Source organism: Mastomys coucha, unplaced genomic scaffold (assembly GCF_008632895.1).
Source record: "Mastomys coucha isolate ucsf_1 unplaced genomic scaffold, UCSF_Mcou_1 pScaffold21, whole genome shotgun sequence".
Lineage (NCBI taxonomy): Eukaryota > Metazoa > Chordata > Mammalia > Rodentia > Muridae > Mastomys > Mastomys coucha.
In genome coordinates this window covers 11108401-11125432 of record NW_022196904.1, presented here as the reverse complement: position 1 = coordinate 11125432, position 17032 = coordinate 11108401, and the positions used below count along the sequence as shown (strand labels likewise).

At 37.4% G+C, this 17032-nt stretch overlaps 1 protein-coding gene across 1 annotated transcript in view; it reads left to right on the top strand.

Moving 5' to 3' along the window:
- The window catches only part of LOC116100275 (bile salt sulfotransferase-like), a 43665-nt gene extending 29625 nt beyond the window's left edge, over positions 1 to 14040 (top strand). Inside the window, exons 4-7 of the mRNA XM_031384105.1 lie at positions 2349 to 2475; positions 5895 to 5989; positions 7532 to 7703; positions 13566 to 14040. Of these exons, the coding sequence (XP_031239965.1) occupies positions 2349 to 2475; positions 5895 to 5989; positions 7532 to 7703; positions 13566 to 13678 (507 nt within the window). The 3' untranslated portion in view covers positions 13679 to 14040. The remainder of the gene's footprint in view (positions 1 to 2348; positions 2476 to 5894; positions 5990 to 7531; positions 7704 to 13565) is intronic.
- Positions 14041 to 17032: the final 2992 nt, after the last annotated feature.

Genomic DNA, 17032 nt, shown 5'->3' with positions numbered 1-17032 from the left:
AAAAAAAAAACTCTAATGCTCAGGTTAATGATCTTAAATTTTCTAGTGGATTCTTGCCCAGCATGTTGGTTAGCCATCTGCTGCAGGAAATATTTAAAAAATGGACCAGCAACTGGTGGATCACATGGCTCCAGCTGGGTGATCTAAACTCCGAGGTCTCTTTGGGCCAGAGTGCCCAAGTCCCTTGGAAAATCACTGCTGCCAGCCCCAGGCAATGACTGTCCACCCCACAGTCAGCCATCACAGCAAACATTTACACAATAGAATCAAAACTCTTAAGTCTTATAATTAACCACTTAGATTTATGTATCAATAAATTTTCAATTATTTCCTGTACCACTTACCTTTCTTAGGCACTTATCATGGCTTTTATCTGGGAATTTGATTTCCCACTTCTGGTTAAAAGTAAGTTCTTGCCTCATGTTGGTTACCCAAAATATTGTGAAAAATATTATTTGGGGGTTTCTATACTACCTTAGACAGTTTAGTTCCCAAATAAAAGACACATATCCTTTCTATTTATAATAATCCCTAATAGTACTACAGTTGAGAAGATAACAACCCTCTATGCTATTTGTCCTACCCACAACATGGCATCTTCTTCCTTCTTTTTCTTTCTCTCCTCTCTCTCCTTGTCTCTACCTCAGACCCTACGTCTGGGAACTGAAGGTCAAACTATATCTCTTCTGCCTAGCTACAGGCTGTAGGCACCTTTATTCAACCAACAGTTTTAAAGTAAGGACCAAGGACTGAACAACAAAATTTAACACACATGAGAATTCACTCATCTTGAGGCAACCAGACCTTGGGTACAGAGTTTAGTATTACAATACACAGCAACAGACCAATCCTCACCAAATTGGTATGTATACATGTAAATGCATGTGTATGATGTAGACAAAAGATTGTGTAGTATGTGAATGTGTGTGTGTTTAGTGATTAGAAGTATGATTGACTATGTGGTTGTACAGATGCATTAAGTTGGTGAACATGTCAATATATGTGTGTTATGTATCTGTTTGCTGATATTTTATTAGAGAGGGTATCTTGAACCCTACACTGGCCATGATCTCACTATGTAGCCGATGATAACATTGAATTTATGATCCTTCAGTTCTAATCTATAAGTGCTAGAATTAGAGGGTAGTGCCAGTGTGCTCAATATTCAAAATTTAATGTCTATATTGAATACTAGATAACCCTGTTAGTTGTTTGTTTGATGTGAAGCATGCTGTTCACATGCTAGTATTTTAAAATTCTTGATTGCTGTGAGCTCACATGTGATTTTATGTCAACTGAGTCTGGGTGTCCATTGAGATCAGCACTACTAAAATAATTACTGTGACTAACACAACTGTGCAGGAAGTGAAGAGGATTGCTGGAGAGCTCACTGATCACAGATCATTATTACCAGTTGCAGTTTGAGTATGTAACTGCAAAATGCTGTGTGTGTGTGTACACACTTGCACGTAAACACTGCACACTTTATTAGCCAGTCCTCTGATAGTGATCTTCCATTGCACAACAGAAATGTAAAACCATCTCCATATACATTACATGAGGGATGGCCCAGAGGTTAAGAGCACATGCTGCTATTTCAGAGGACTCAAGTTCCAGTCTGAGAATCCATTTTGTTGGCTCACAACTTCTCTTATTGCTTCCCAAACACTGCTTTCATATAGGAGTACATACAGAGAAGTAAAACATAAACATTAAAGTAATTTTATAACCCTCTTGCCTTTTGAACCCTTCATGGAGATTTCCTCAGTGGTAGAGTGATATCCAGAAAGAGTATCATTTTTTTTTCCATTGGTCCAATCCAAGCACATTGACTTGTTTAGGAAATTCTTACCATGGATAATTGATTAATGAGCATTGTAACCTCTTTATAATGAATCCAAGAGGTGTTAGAGCATGCCTGTATGCTTCTTGCCTTCAAAGCACTTGGAAGGTAAGAAGAACAAGATCAGTTCAAAGTCATTATCACCTACACCATTAATTGAGGGCTTCTTTTACTACATGAAACTCTGTCACCTCCAAGAATGGGGAGACAGCACAATAATTAAGGTTCTTGTCAAGTGTGAGAAGCTAAGAGAGATCACTAGTCTTCATTGAATGGTGGAAGAAGACACCCCAGATTAGAAGATTGTGTTGTGACATGAATATACTAGACATGGGATGTGCACATGAAAACAACAACAACAAACATGCACACACACACACATGTGCACATGTACAAATGAATAATCAATTGATATTTGCAAGGGGTTTTATTAAATTTTCTGGAAAACCATATGAATGTGGAAACTGAGTGGAAGGATGTTCATTCTCCAAATTTTATATTGAAGGTGATTTATCTAATCAGAAATCCCAAAGATTGTGTTGTGTCTGGTTATCACTTCTGGAGTGCCACAGATTTCATTAAGAAACCCGAGTCATTTGAAGGATTCTTTAAGGATTTTATTCAAGGGAATGGTGAGTGTTCTATGCAATGTTGGTCTGGGAATTCCAAAGTCTCTATGATATACCTGGGTATCCCAGCAGCAGGTGGGCCCAATAAACACAGGAAAGTACATTGACTGAATGACAGGGCTACAGTACCTTCTTTGCTTGCCTTATGGTTAAACACCCTAGGGTTTCATAAATCTCTAGATATTTCAGTACAAAAAGAGATCACATGTTCCAAACAAGAGCTATATCACCATCTCTGTTCTCAGGCTACTTTTTCTTCTTTTTTGCAGACATATTCTCACAAAAATTGCCAAGACTGTCCTTAAAAGAGAATAAGACCTGTTGCTGGACATTCTTTTCCTCAGGTTCCTCTCTATTTCCATCCCTGTAATTATTTCAGACAAGAACAATTTTTGGTCAGAGTTGTGACTGTAGGATCCCCCCACTTCATTTTTTGCCCTGTCTTCATGCTGGAGGTAGACTCTATAGGTTCCCTTTTCCTACTGTAAGGCATTTCATACAACTCAAGGGGAGGTCCCATGGCCTGACACTATTACTGAGGCTATGGGGCACTCAAAAAATGGGACCTAGCATAACTGCACTCCAGAAGACCCAAAAGACAGCTGAGAGAGTCAGAGGCAGATAGTTGTACTCAACCAATGGACAAAAGCAGTTGACCCATATTTTTGAATTAGGGAAAGACTGAAAGAAGTTGAGGAGTATGGTGATCCTGTAGGAGAATCAGCAGTCTCAATTAATCTTGATCCCAAAATCTCTCAAACACTGGATCACTAAACAAGCAGCATAAACTAGCTGATATGAGGCCACCAACAGGCATATAGCAGAGGACTGCCAGGTCTGTGTTCATTCATAGATGATCCACCTAACCCTCAAGAGACTGGAGGCCCCAGAGAATTTAGAGTTCAGGTGGCATGGGGGTTGATGACATCCATGTGGAGACTGGATGGGGGTGGGGAGGAGCTATGGGACTTGGAGCAGTGGACTGTGAATAAAATATGGGGGGATAAAATATGAAGTGTAAAATTAATTAATTAAAAAAGAGAGCATGTATAAGGCCACATAAACCAATACCTAATTTGAGACTCTGTAAACTGTTTGATCATTCAGGTGATAAAGAATCACAACATGTAAGATGATGATTATATATGGGCTACAGATATTCTTTAGTGATTAAGGGTACTTTCTACACAACCGATAGGATCTGAGTTTAGATTCCATCACCTACCAACAAGCTGGGAGTAATCTCACATAAACTTGTGGCCCTTGACCTAGAGTATCAGGGAACAGAGAACAGAGATATGTTAGTATTGGTAACTTTTCCTTTGATGTGCTAAAACACCATGACCATGGAAACTTATAGCAGAAAGTTTATGTAGCTGGGACAAGAAGCTGAGACTTTATTTGCTTATGCATGAACATGAAGCATGGAGAATGAACCTGAGAGTTGGTAGAGCTTTTGAAACTTCAAAGCCCACCCACAGTTTCATTCTTCCACCAGAAAGATCTTACTACCTAATCCTACTCAAACAGAATCACCAAACATCTGAGACAAGAGGATATATATCATTCAAACCACAAAATGTGGGTTCTATTTACCAACCTAGGTGAAAATTGTAAGCCCTGAATTTAGGGAAGCACTACTCCTCAAAGGAATAAGGCAGACAACAATAGAGGAAGACATACAACTTTCTCCTCTGGCACTTGCCTTTGTGAACGCAGGCAAACACAGACACACAAATGTGCTAATATACCATTCATACATAAATACATATATACACACATATACAAACACATCAAGAATTAGTTAAACTAATAACATTTTTTACAGAAAGATACATACTGATTTAAAACGTTCTGGACAACAAAGTAAAGGCTGACCTGCCTGAGGATAGTATATGTGTTAAAGAGTTAGATTAGCAAGAAACAAAAGGTTGGGCTACAGAAACTGATCAGTAATATGAGAGTGGATATTGCTTTTGCAGAGGACTCAAATGCAGAGCCAAGGCAAGATGGGAGGTGTTTCACAAACTCCTATAACTTCAGTACCAAGACCCATGTAAAAGCCAAGCAGGTCTCATGGGCCCTGTAACACTGTACTTGACAAAAAGATACTGGGCCTAAGAAAAAATGAACTAGCCAAATTAAAATGAAATTGAATTCAGTGAAAGAGCCTAAATAAACTGGAGAACAATTGTGAAAGACATGTAATGTCATCTTTGGGCATGCACATGCATGCATATAGTACATATGCTCCTGTACCTACACATACACTGGAAATATAAACAGACATGAAACTACACATATGTATACAGAAGAAAATTATCAGAATTATATAGAAACACTGAGATTGAGTATAAAAGACAAAACTGTCTTTATAGATGTGGAAGCAAAGAGTCCCTTTGTATTTCTGTATGGAGATGCCTTGTTTTCATCACACGCATTCCTGTGGATGGAATCTTCCATGAGTTTCTATCTTACCCCACTTCCCCATAATTATGGGAAATCATAGAGTAATAAGTTATGCATCATAAATCTCACTAAATATATTTACAAATATAATTTTAAATTACACTTATATGATGGTAAGTATACACACTATTGGTTTGCCAATTACAGAGTAGAAATGTGGGCAGTGAAAACATTAGTGGAGCTCAGGGAGTCTTATGAAAGAATTGGGAGAAGGATTGAAGATCCTGAAGGGGATAAGAACTCCACAGGAAGACCAACAAGGTCAACCAACTTGTACTCTTGAGGGCTCTCAAAGACTGAAATACCAACCAAAAAACATGCACAATCTGGACCTAAGCTCACTACACATACATAGCAGATACGCAGCTCTGTCTTCATGCACATCCCCCAACCACTGGAGCAGGGGATATCCCTAAAGGTTTTCCCTGTCTGTAGAATCTGTTCCCCTAACTTGTCTGCATTGTCTTGCCTCAGTGGTAGAGGATGCACCTAGTCCTGCAGAGATTTGATGTGTCAGGATGGGAGAAAAATGAAGGGAGCCTCTACCCTCTCAAAGGAGAAAACAAAGGCAGGGGACTATGTGAGGGAGAACCAGAAGGAGGTCAGCAATTAGGATGTAAAGTTAATTAATTAATTCATAGGAAAAATTTGGACAGCGATTATTGTTAGCGAAGAACATAGAAACAGTCTATAGTGCTTTCTTTTTAAATGTTTACATTTATTTATTCATTTATTATGCATGTGTATATGCATACACTTGCTACAGCCTGTCTTTGGATGTCAGAATACAACTTAATGGATCAGTTTTCTTTTACATTTAGTGGGTCAGAGGAATCAAACTTAAGAAAAGAAAAGAGGCTTGGCAAAGTTTCATGTAATCATTAATCCATCTATCTGGTTATAATTCCTGCTTTTATTCATCTAGTAGTCACATTCTGCTCTTTGACACACAGTACCTTTTGGATCATGGTTTGAGCACACACGTGACTGGGTGGCCTTGAGAAACAGAGACAACATCCTGCTGCTGACTTATGAGGAGCTGAAAAAGGTAAGTGTCATTGTTAATGTCACCACACCACCTCTCAACACCTCACTTCATGTAACATCTTTTTTTCTGTGTTCATTCCACATACTCTGACAGTGTTCAGCTCCAGGAGAATCCTAAAAGTGAACTTTGGTGCCTCCATTAGCATGCTTTTGTTCATCACTTTTCCATCTACAAGCTCTTTCTTCAGGTCTTTCAAGTTTTATCTTTGAAACAGCTTAAAGAACTTTTACTGCATATGGAGGTGGCACACAACACCTTCCCATCCACTGTGTCTTGTAAATGTTTCTCAGCTGGGTCTGCAGACATTGCCCAGTGGGTAAGTGCCTTTAATGTACCATAAGAAATACCTGTGTTAAAATCTCCAGCACCTATTTAAAAGTTAAGAAATCCGTGCTTGGAACCCCTGAATTAGGGCAGCACACATAAATAGATCTCAAGAATTTGGTGACCCACTACCCTAAGCAAAACAAAAAAGTTTCAGGTTCAGTGAGAAGCTATCTAAAGATAATACATCAGAACATAGTAAAGGAAGATACTAATGACTATCTTCTGCATGTGTTCCTATGATCACTGTCTAGCCTCAGTCTCACACAAACAGAAATCACAGCTCTGGGTGACTGTTAATCTCTGTGAGGTCAACTCTGGTTCTGCTTGCTGAGTTTACTGTTCTGGTATCAGGGACTCATGGTCCAGGCCGGTCTCAAACTCACTACATGTCTAGTAATAGCTTTGAACTTTAGATTCTTCTAATTTTACCCCCAAAGTGTGCACCTTTGTATCATATTCATTAATGAATCTTTTTTTTTAAATTTAAGTTTTACTTCATTATTATAAAAGTATATTTGCATGCATTTGAACATGACACCATACCTTGACTAGAGATTTATTTTGAAGAGATAGAGAGAGAGAGAGAGAGAGAGAGAGAGAGAGAGAGAGAGAGAGAGAGAGAGAGAGAGAGAGAGACTGTCTCTTCATAAGTTTGTTTCCTTCAATGTCAGTGATTCTAGAAGACAAAATAGTACTTTGAATCCCCAGAATTGGAGTTATATGCCATTGTGAGCTATCTGACATGAGTTATCATGTCAGTCATCCATAAGAACTCTGAGGCATTGGTTAACACATTTATTCTTTTAAAAAGTTATTAAACTTTGTGTGTGTTTGTACATGTATGTATACATGTGTGTTTGTATGTATGTGATTTTGCATATATGTGTGAATGTGAACTGAATGTGTTTATGTGCATTAATGTGTGTGTTTTCATGGGTTTGTGTGTATGGTGTGTGTGTGTGTGTGTGTGTGTGTGTGTGTGTGTGTTTGTGTGTGCATGCATGTGTTTTCATGTTGCTTATTTGGAAGTTGGAGGGTGACTAGGGAAGTAATTTCTCTCACTGATTCTTCCTTCTACAACATTTTCATTCCTTCCTTGCTTACTTCCTTACATAATTCCTCTTACTCTCCATTCTTCAGTCTCTTTTCTCTTAACTTCCTGTCTCTGCTCTTATTCTTGTTCAGATCTTCACTGGTACTTTTGTCTTCCTACAGGACACTAGAAGCAGCATCAAGAAAATCTGTGAATTTCTAGGAGCTACATTGGAACCATGGGAACATGAATTAGTGCTCAAGTACAGCTCCTTCGAGGCCATGAAAGAAATCAAGCAGAATAAGGAGAGGTTTCTAAGCTATGATAAGGCATATTCCATAATAATGAGAAAAGGTAGAGATATGGTGTGCTTCTGAAATTCATCTGCGTGTACATGGGCTTTCTTGTTATTGGTAAAGTATGCTAAGATTAAAGATGTTTGTATGTATGAACTTTCCTTCCACCTTTCTTCCTTTCTTTCTTTTATTTCTTCCTTCCTTCCTTCCTTCCTTTCTTCCTTCCTTCCTTCCTTTCTTTCTTTCTTTTTTTCTTTCTTTCTTTCTTTCTTTCTTTCTTTCTTTCTTTCTTTCTTTCTCTTTCTTTCTTGCTTTCTTTCTTTCTTCTCACATTTCTGCATGTCATGTGCAAGTATGTTCACATGTATGTCTACATGTGGAGCACTGAAGTTGGTGTTGGGTGCTTTCAACCACCCTTCCCATTTTATCTGTTGAGACAATACCTTTTTTTTATTAGATATTTTCTTTATTTACATGTAATTTTCTCCATTCCTAGTTTCCCCTCCAAAAAACAAAGAAACAAACAAAAACAACAAAGACAAACCCCTGTTGCCTCCCCCCTCCCCATGCTTGCTACCCCACCCTCTCCCACTTATTGGCCCTGGCATTGCCCTACACTGGGGCACAGAACGTTCACATGGCCGAGTTCTTCTCCTCCTATTGATGATCAAATTGCAATCCTCTACTATACACATGCTGCCAGAACAATCAGACCCCTCCATGTGCAGTCCTTCGTTGGTCACTGAGACCCTGGGAGCTCTGAGGGTACTAGTTAGTTCATAGTTGTTCGTCTTAAGGGGCTACAAACCCCTCAGCTCCATTGGTCCTTTCTCTCTTTTGTTGAACCAGATTATGTTGATTCTAACTCCTCTATCTAGCCACCTTGCACTGGATCTACAAAAAGCTGATATTATAGGCTGTTACAGTGTCTCTCCTGCTTTTAAGTGTGTTATGTGGGTTTAAGTTTCAGTTGTTATGCTTGAGCGGTAAATGAATCATGTGCTGAAACATCACTTTTTCCTAACTAAAATTTCGAAAATTCAAGTACAATTCATCATGGTGTGTTCAAACATAATTTCTTTTCATTGTTGCTTATTTCTTCTGTACCACTTGTACCCTTCCAAAACCTGTACACTTCTCTCAGTTTGTATGTGCCATGTGTTTTGTGTCCAACTCCCTTTTCAACTCTTATACATTTTATATTTCAACTCCCTTTTCTTCTCTCATGTTTTCATTTCTTTTATGACTTATACCCACTCTCACTCCTGTATTTATCAATACATAAGCAGCCAAATCTCAGCTATCTATATGAGGAAGAACATGCAGTATTTGCTTTTCTGAGTCTACATTGCCATACATAATTTTTCGCAGATCTGTTTATTTTCCTTCAAGTTTTTATTTTCTTTATGGCTCAATATACCCTCACTGTGTTTACTATGTTTTCTACTCTCTCCATCTGTTAATGTCACATGGGCTGTTTTTATTTTTCTTCATATTTTTAGCAGTCTAATTATAAACATTGATGTGAATTATTTCTGTTTGTAGATAAAGAAATCTTTACATATATTCCAAGGAAGTGTACATCTGGGTCATATTGTACATCTATTTGTTATTTCTTTGGAAATATCCATACTCTTATCCATAATGGCTGTACTGCTTTACACTCATTTTGTATTTTACATATCTTCCATTTGACAGTTTATATTTTTACATTTTGCATTTTATTTTGTATTTACCTTTTACCTTTTTTTTAACATTTTACATTATGTTTCACATTAAGGGATTCCCTTACTCCATATTTTTAACAACTTTTGTTGTGCTTCATTATAAACATTCTGCCTGGGAGAAAACAGTATCAAAATTGATTTAATTTGCATTTTATGATGACTAAAGATGTTCAACATTTAAAAAAGCACTTGTTTGACATTTGTCCTTAGAGAACTGCAAGTTTAGTTCTTCAGGATATTGATATAAAAGTTTGCATCTTTTGGATATGCATATTATTTATATCTTATATCATAAAGCCTATGTGTGTGTATATATATATATACACATGTATATATATGTGTGTATGTGCATGTGTGTATGTGTATATATATATATATATGTGTGTGTGTGTGTGTGTATGTGTGTGTGTGTATGTATATGTACAATATATAAAGCTCCTCACATTCCCTTATATTAGAATATTTTCAAAGAATTGATGTATGTTCCAGGCACTTGAAGGAAGTTTATTGAAGGTGGGAGAGGAAAATCAGATTGGAGATAGCTATGTTAGTTTCACTGTATGGATGAAATAGTCAAGAGAACATTCCAGAGATACATACACCAAAAATAATTAGAAAAAGTAAACACGGGAGACTACAGTATGAAATTCTGTAAGTCATCCTGTGGTGCTTGATGGGGTATGTATATATAACCTACACATGGTATTAAAGTCCTATAGTTTAGTACATAACAGATGGAGGCCAAAGAATCCGTCAGGATTCCATGCTATTCTTGGCTACACAACAGGTTTGAAGCCAGTTCCACCATGTGAAGACCCTATCTGGAAAGACAAACAATAAAATATCAACAGCAATAAACCAACCCACCAACAAAAGCAAAAGCAAAAACACACACAGACAAACAGACAAACACATACACATACAACTAGGAATCAATTCAAAGAACCAGATGAATCACTATATTAATCAATTTCTTTTTTTAAAAAATTTCAATGTATTTCTTATTCTATTTAATGAGATATGAGAATAGAATATTTCTTTTTATTTGCATTTCAAACATTAGCCCCTTTCCCAGTTTCCCTTCTGCAAATCCCCTATCCCATCCCCTTACCCTGCTTCTATGAGAGTGCTCCCCCACCCACCTACCCACTCCCACCTCACTGCTTAGCATTCCTCTACACTGGGGCATCAAGCCTTTACAGGACCAAGGACCTCCTCAGCATTGATGACAGATAATGCCACTTCAACTCTTTCAGCCCATTCCCTAACTCATCCATTGGGGACTCTGTGTTCAGTCTGCTGGTTGACTTCAAGCATCTGCTTCTATATTGGTCAGGATCTGGCAGAGTCTCTGAGGAGACATTTGTAATAAATTTCATTCTGTAAAAGTACATACCACATTTACTCAAAGAACTTTGTTTGAGCTATGGATGTAGCCCAGTTGTTAAAGTGCTTGCCAAGTAGGAATGGAGAACTGATTTTTGTACTAAATATTATATATGAAGCATGCAAGTAATCTCATCACTTGGAGATTTTAGAATCAAGAGTTCAAAGTTATCTTTAGCTACAAAGCAAGTTTTAAACCACAATGTACTAGAAGAAATCTTGCCCCTTACCCCCAAAAAGGCGGGCAGAGAGATAACTCAGTGGGTTAAAAATGTTTTAAAGGTCAAGCTTTATAACCTGGAAGCCGATTTGTTAGAAGAAAAACTGACTCCTGAAAGTTGTTCTCTGTTTTCTCTATGAAAGCACTGTGGCAACTGAACTCTTATGTATGTACCTATATACATATACACACATAAAAATAAAATCTGAATTGTAAATAATGAGAATAACAACAAAGCAAAAGTTATCCCTCCTCCCAGTGAGTCTACTTTGTATTTAATTCATTCATTATGTACAAGTATTTTCCTTGTTGGCACATCTGTGTACCACATGTGTGTAGTGCCAACATAATCTGAGGTGGGCATTAAATTTTCCGTGACTGGACTTACACTTGTTTGTGAGCCTCCAGATTAGTGCTGCAACATGAACACAGGACCATGAAATTTAATAATCATATCTGTCTCTCTGGAACAACTCACTCTTGAAATACTGAATCCTAGATATATTTCAAGTATCTGGGATCATATTTCAAAGTAGAAATATACTAGATGGTTGAAAATGTCATCACAGATGAAGAGCTGATGCCACCCTAAATGTCATCAGTATAAAACATTGAGACTAAAGGTTATTGTACAACTTCTAAAGGTGAGTAAGCCCAGCTAACTCCTGAATATATTAGGACCATAACCCCTCATTGTCTAGATGAGAATATTTATTTTGATCTGGTTCACCATCCTCCTTGGTATCAGGTATATCTGTTGTTTCAGACCTAAGTTATACTTATGACTCATACCTGAGGCTGTACTACATTAAGCTTTTAGGACATTTGATAGGAAATTGGCCTTGGAAGCCATTCTTACCCACATTACAGTCTAATACAGCAAAACACATTATATGCCAGAAGAAGTGTATACTGGCATAACTGCAGAGAAAGCTTCACAGTTTACTAGGGGGAAAGAAAGAATGGGCCTTTGTATGTGCTCTAAAGGAGAGATCGTTGGGAGTCAGCTTAAACCTTTGAGGAATAGCTTTGATGTTATTCTGGAAACCTAACCTTCTCTTATGTAGTCAGTTAAGATATCTCTTACCTCATATTCAAGCCCTTCTTGTTATCTTCTCTTGTATTCCTAACCTTGCTGTGGATCTGAGTATAGGAGTTCTAAGGTAACACTGAAAGGAAGCATGAAAATGGCCTTAGCTCTAGTAAGCTTTGTTTAAAACCTGGTCCCATCTTTATACCAGATACTTCATATTGAGCAGCCACAGGAAATCTACTGAAAGAAGGAAGTATTATTTTAATTTTTAATAATATTCTTAAAATTTCTTAAAAGAATACTTAAAAAGATACTTAGTATATAATACTTTTAAATTTATGTGTATGGTTGTTTGGTCTTCGTGTGTATCTGTGCATCATGTATATACAATACCCATGGAGTCAAGTAGAGGGAGTCATATCATCTAGAATTGGAGTTAGAGATGATTGTGACTGTCATTTGTATGCTGGGACTAGAAACCTGATATTCTGGAAGAGCAGCACATGCTATTAACCATTGTCCAAATCCCTAATTTTTTAAATATTTATTTCTATTTATATGTATGTATGCATCAAAAAGTAAATATCACATGCATGTAGGTACATAATAATGTCAGAAGAATTTTTAGATTATCTGGAGCTGTCATTATAGGAAGTAGTGCAGCCCAGCCAGAGTGCTGCAAACTAAACTTATTTGTTCTGCAAAATATGAGTGCCTTGATTGTTGAGTCATCTTCAACCCCATACTTACATGACTTTTTTTACAGAACTTTTATGAAATGGTTGCCCAAATGGGGTATTTCAAAGCATCATACATTTAAATAGTTGTTTCAAATATCTTTGATTGTGACTCTATTTAGAGACAATGCCAATGTGAGTTTGCAGGGTGAGTATTTGAGTTATTTTGAGATTTGATACATACAGCTTATACATGCTTAGCTGATAAGCTACCACTGACCTATTCCACATGCCCATCATGGGGGAATTATAGACAGCAGATTTATACTAAGCCTCCCTTAATGAAATACTGAATGCTGAATTCCTGGAGAGTGCTGCATTTCCAAACTATGACCCTACTTCTAAGAGATATCACTTTTACAAAAGGCAATAAAGTTGAAATTACAACACTAGAAGACTAATCACATGGAGGTAGTGTTTTTAGAAGAGGAAATTTTGACAAGTAAATGTTAGATGAAGTGAGGACACAGGGAGAAGACAGCCATGTACAGGCCAATGGGAAAAACCGGAAACAGATTTGTCCCTGGTGCTCTAAACAGGAACAGACCCCAGAAAAACAACAGATCTCAGAATTCTAGTTGCTGTAGTTTTTTACTATGAATATTTTTTAACATCACCAAAACTACTATAATAGCTTTTTCTGTGAATGAATATATAAACTTTGGAAGGATTTTTAAACACAAGTGTATGTCAATGGTATTTATACAGTTTTAGTTAGTTGGGTTGGATAGATGAGGCATCTGTGGAGAAATATTTACATAAATGACTTCAAACCTACCACAAGATTTGAACTAATATTCTTCTATATGTTTTCCAGGCATCATTGGGGACTGGAAGAGTCACTTCACAGTAGCACAGGCTGAAGAATTTGACAAAATATTTCAGAAGAAGATGAAAGATGTTCCTCAGGAGCTGTTCCAATGGGAGTAGTATAAAAAACTATCATGATCTTATAGGGATACTCCACATGTTCTGTTGTGATTGAACTTGTGTATAGCTTATAGTCATGGAATAAGCCCTACTGCTTTACTTCAGATTCTTTCATTATCAACACTTGGACTGGTAAGATGACTCAGTGGGTAAAAGGCACTTGTCTCCAACCATAAGGATCTGAGTTTCATCCTGACATCAATATAATAGGAGAGACCCAACATGGAAAAGTTGTCTTCTGGCTTAATGGTACTGCCCACAAAATAAATAAATTGATGTAATTTTATTAATATTTCAAAAACATAAAATTAAATCATATAATTATGAGTCATAATTGTTTCAAAAATTTTAGACAAGAAATAAAATATAGAAAAAATTAAGATTGTTTTTTTTCACATATTTTCATAATTTTAATTACATTCTGTTCTGTGGTACTTAAATCTACAGTTATCTTTATCCTCTAACTCTGTGACACTGGAGATTGTTGAGGGAATATAAAAAATGAATCCACCTCGCAAACATTCCTGCCAGGCCACGTTCTTGAGCTGGTATTGATCAGCATTACCACATCCCAGTAGGCTCTTATTATTCTCTCCCAGCTATTAAAAACATCTTGTTCACATGCAACTCTTTACACAACCCCACAATCAGTCATCTAAATAGTGCCTAAGACCCATTAAGTATAACATGACCCTTAAGGCCTTAATATCCAACCAGATTTATATAATAATAAAATCACAATTAACAAGATGCCAATACATTAATTTTAGAACCAAATAATAAAGATAACATTCTAAACCAATTAATAGATTTTTGTAAAATCCTTTGCTGGGTTGTATAACCTCATGGGGTCTGGCTCGTCCTTATCGTCTGCCTCTATGATGATGACCCCTCTCCTCCAGCTCCTGAACTTTGTCCTCCTCCAACTCTACCTCCATCTCTCTATTCCTGTCCAATCACAGGCCTGTCACTGCCCTAATGTGATTGGACAGATAAAAGATTGCAGCAAGAAATCATTGACCTGGTGATAGAGGAATTGCTGCAAGAAATAGCATTCTTCTGTTGATAGAAGACTGGAGAGACCAAGGGATTGATCCTGTATTCCTACAAAGGGACATATTTGTGCTCTGCATTGTGGGAAGAATTGACACATACAACTGAACAACTTCATATATGCATGCTAGTAGTGAGCTATATAATAGTTAATCAGATAAGCAGTGCCCATGGCAGAAGTGTTTGGTGGAAAGAAGGATATTTGACCTGGTTGGAAGAGGAGTCACTAGGTGTGGGCTTTATGTTTCAAAAGACTAGTATGACTAAGTTGCATCTCTCTCTGAATTGTTGTTGAATATGAGGGTGGTGTGAACTCACAACTGTCCCTATTCTCTGCCATCAGGGACTCTAGCCCTCACAGCATCAGCCAATTTAAATGATTTTCTATATAAGTTGCCTTGGTCATGCTTTATCTCAGCAATAAAAAAGTAACAAAGATTCTACAAGACCAAGATACAGAATCAATCTAATTTAGTGTTACAAATCACTACACTAATACAATATATGATACAAAATATATCATCTATCTACCTATATAGCCATCCAAGCATCCTTCCTTCCAACTACCCATCTGTCTGTTTATCTAATGCTCAAGAGTTGAAGGTAGGACATTGACACAGAGCCCATCAGGCAAAATAGTAACATTGTTTCAATACAAACTAATTATAAACAACAATGTGTTATGGCCCAATGGAAGATCAAACATGTATCATATGTGGGGTCATAAGTTCTATCTTCACTGTCAAAAATTTAGCTACCACCTGTTACCAGGGGCAGTTTTCTCCCTATAGTGATAATAATGACTCCCAATGCTGACATATTCACTGGGATTATCCTCATATTTTCTACTAGCAGGTGGGTGTTCTGAAATACAGGTTTGTCTTTCTTGTCTCCCTCCTCCTTTAGTTTTGAGTGTCTTGGTCCAAATGTGTTGCTCCAATAAAAAAGGATAGGTTAAAATTCTAAGTGAAGATCAAAAGTTTGACACCTGGCTAGGATTCACATGATGGAAAGTACCACTGTGACATGAACTAGCCTTTCAAATCTGGAATTTCTCCTGGGCTTCCATGTGGCTGTTTCTATTCTGGGTATATTTTCTCATTCACATTCTCTTCCCAGCCTGTCTCTTTTCTAAGATTTCCACCTTTTTTTAAGTGTTAAATAATCTTTATTTGATATCATACATAAACCACAATAAGTGCCTTTCAGTGGTAAAAGGCAGCATCGTTTATATAGGGAATTCTAATTAAATCAGCATTGTCAAGAATAGAGAGCTTCTTCCTGGTGTTTAGCCATTGCCTGTAAGAGGCCAGGGAATACAAAATGAAACACATGGGAGTCTTCTTGTTTCTGAGTCACTGATAGAATTTTCCCAATATTTAAACACATTCATGAATCCAGTTATATAAATCTAAGTATGAAACTACTTAATAGGTTTGAGGCTATACCCCCATTTTTATGGAAAGTGAAACATTACTAATTTAGTCAAATCTTATCTTGAGAAAGGGAGAGTAGTGGTAGCATGTGTACAGCCAGAATTGTTCCTTTAAAAAAGAATATATCGATTTTTCTCTCTGGTGAGTTTCTAAGACTAGAGCAGCCAGCCGGGAGGCACAGGCACCACAGTCCCAAGGGAGCTGCAGGGTGGCAGGAACAGGATCCTCTCAGCTTCCAAGTGACAGAGGAGGATCAGTGTCCTTCTCTGCCCTTTCCTTGCTAGTGGAGGGCCTACCTCTAGGGAGCACCTTAAGCCAGAGACCATTTTCTCTCCAGTGAGTTTCTAAGATCAGAACAGCCAGCCAGGAGGCACAGGCCCCATGAGTTGCAGGGGACTTGCAAGGCGGCAGGGACAGGACAAGCTATAGTCAGAGACACTAAGAACATCTAAAACCAAAAATCAAGAGATGGCAAAAGGCAAACGCTAGAATCTGAACAACAGAAACCAGGACTACTTGGCTTCATCAGAACCTAGTACTCCCACTACAGCAAGTCCTGGATATCCCAAAACACCGGAAAGAAAAAATTGGACCTAAATCGTATCTCACAATGCTGATAGAGGAAATTAAGAAGGACATGAATAACTCCCTTAAAGAAATACAGGAGAATACAGGTAAAGAGGTACAAGCCCTTAAAGAGGAAACAAAAAAATCTAATAAAGAATTACAGGAGATCATAAGTAAACAAGTAGAAGCACTTAAAGATCAAACTCAAAAATCCATTAAGGAATTGCAGGAAACACAAACAAACAGGTGAAGGAATTGAGTAAATCCATCCAGGACCTAAAAATGGAAGTCAAAACAA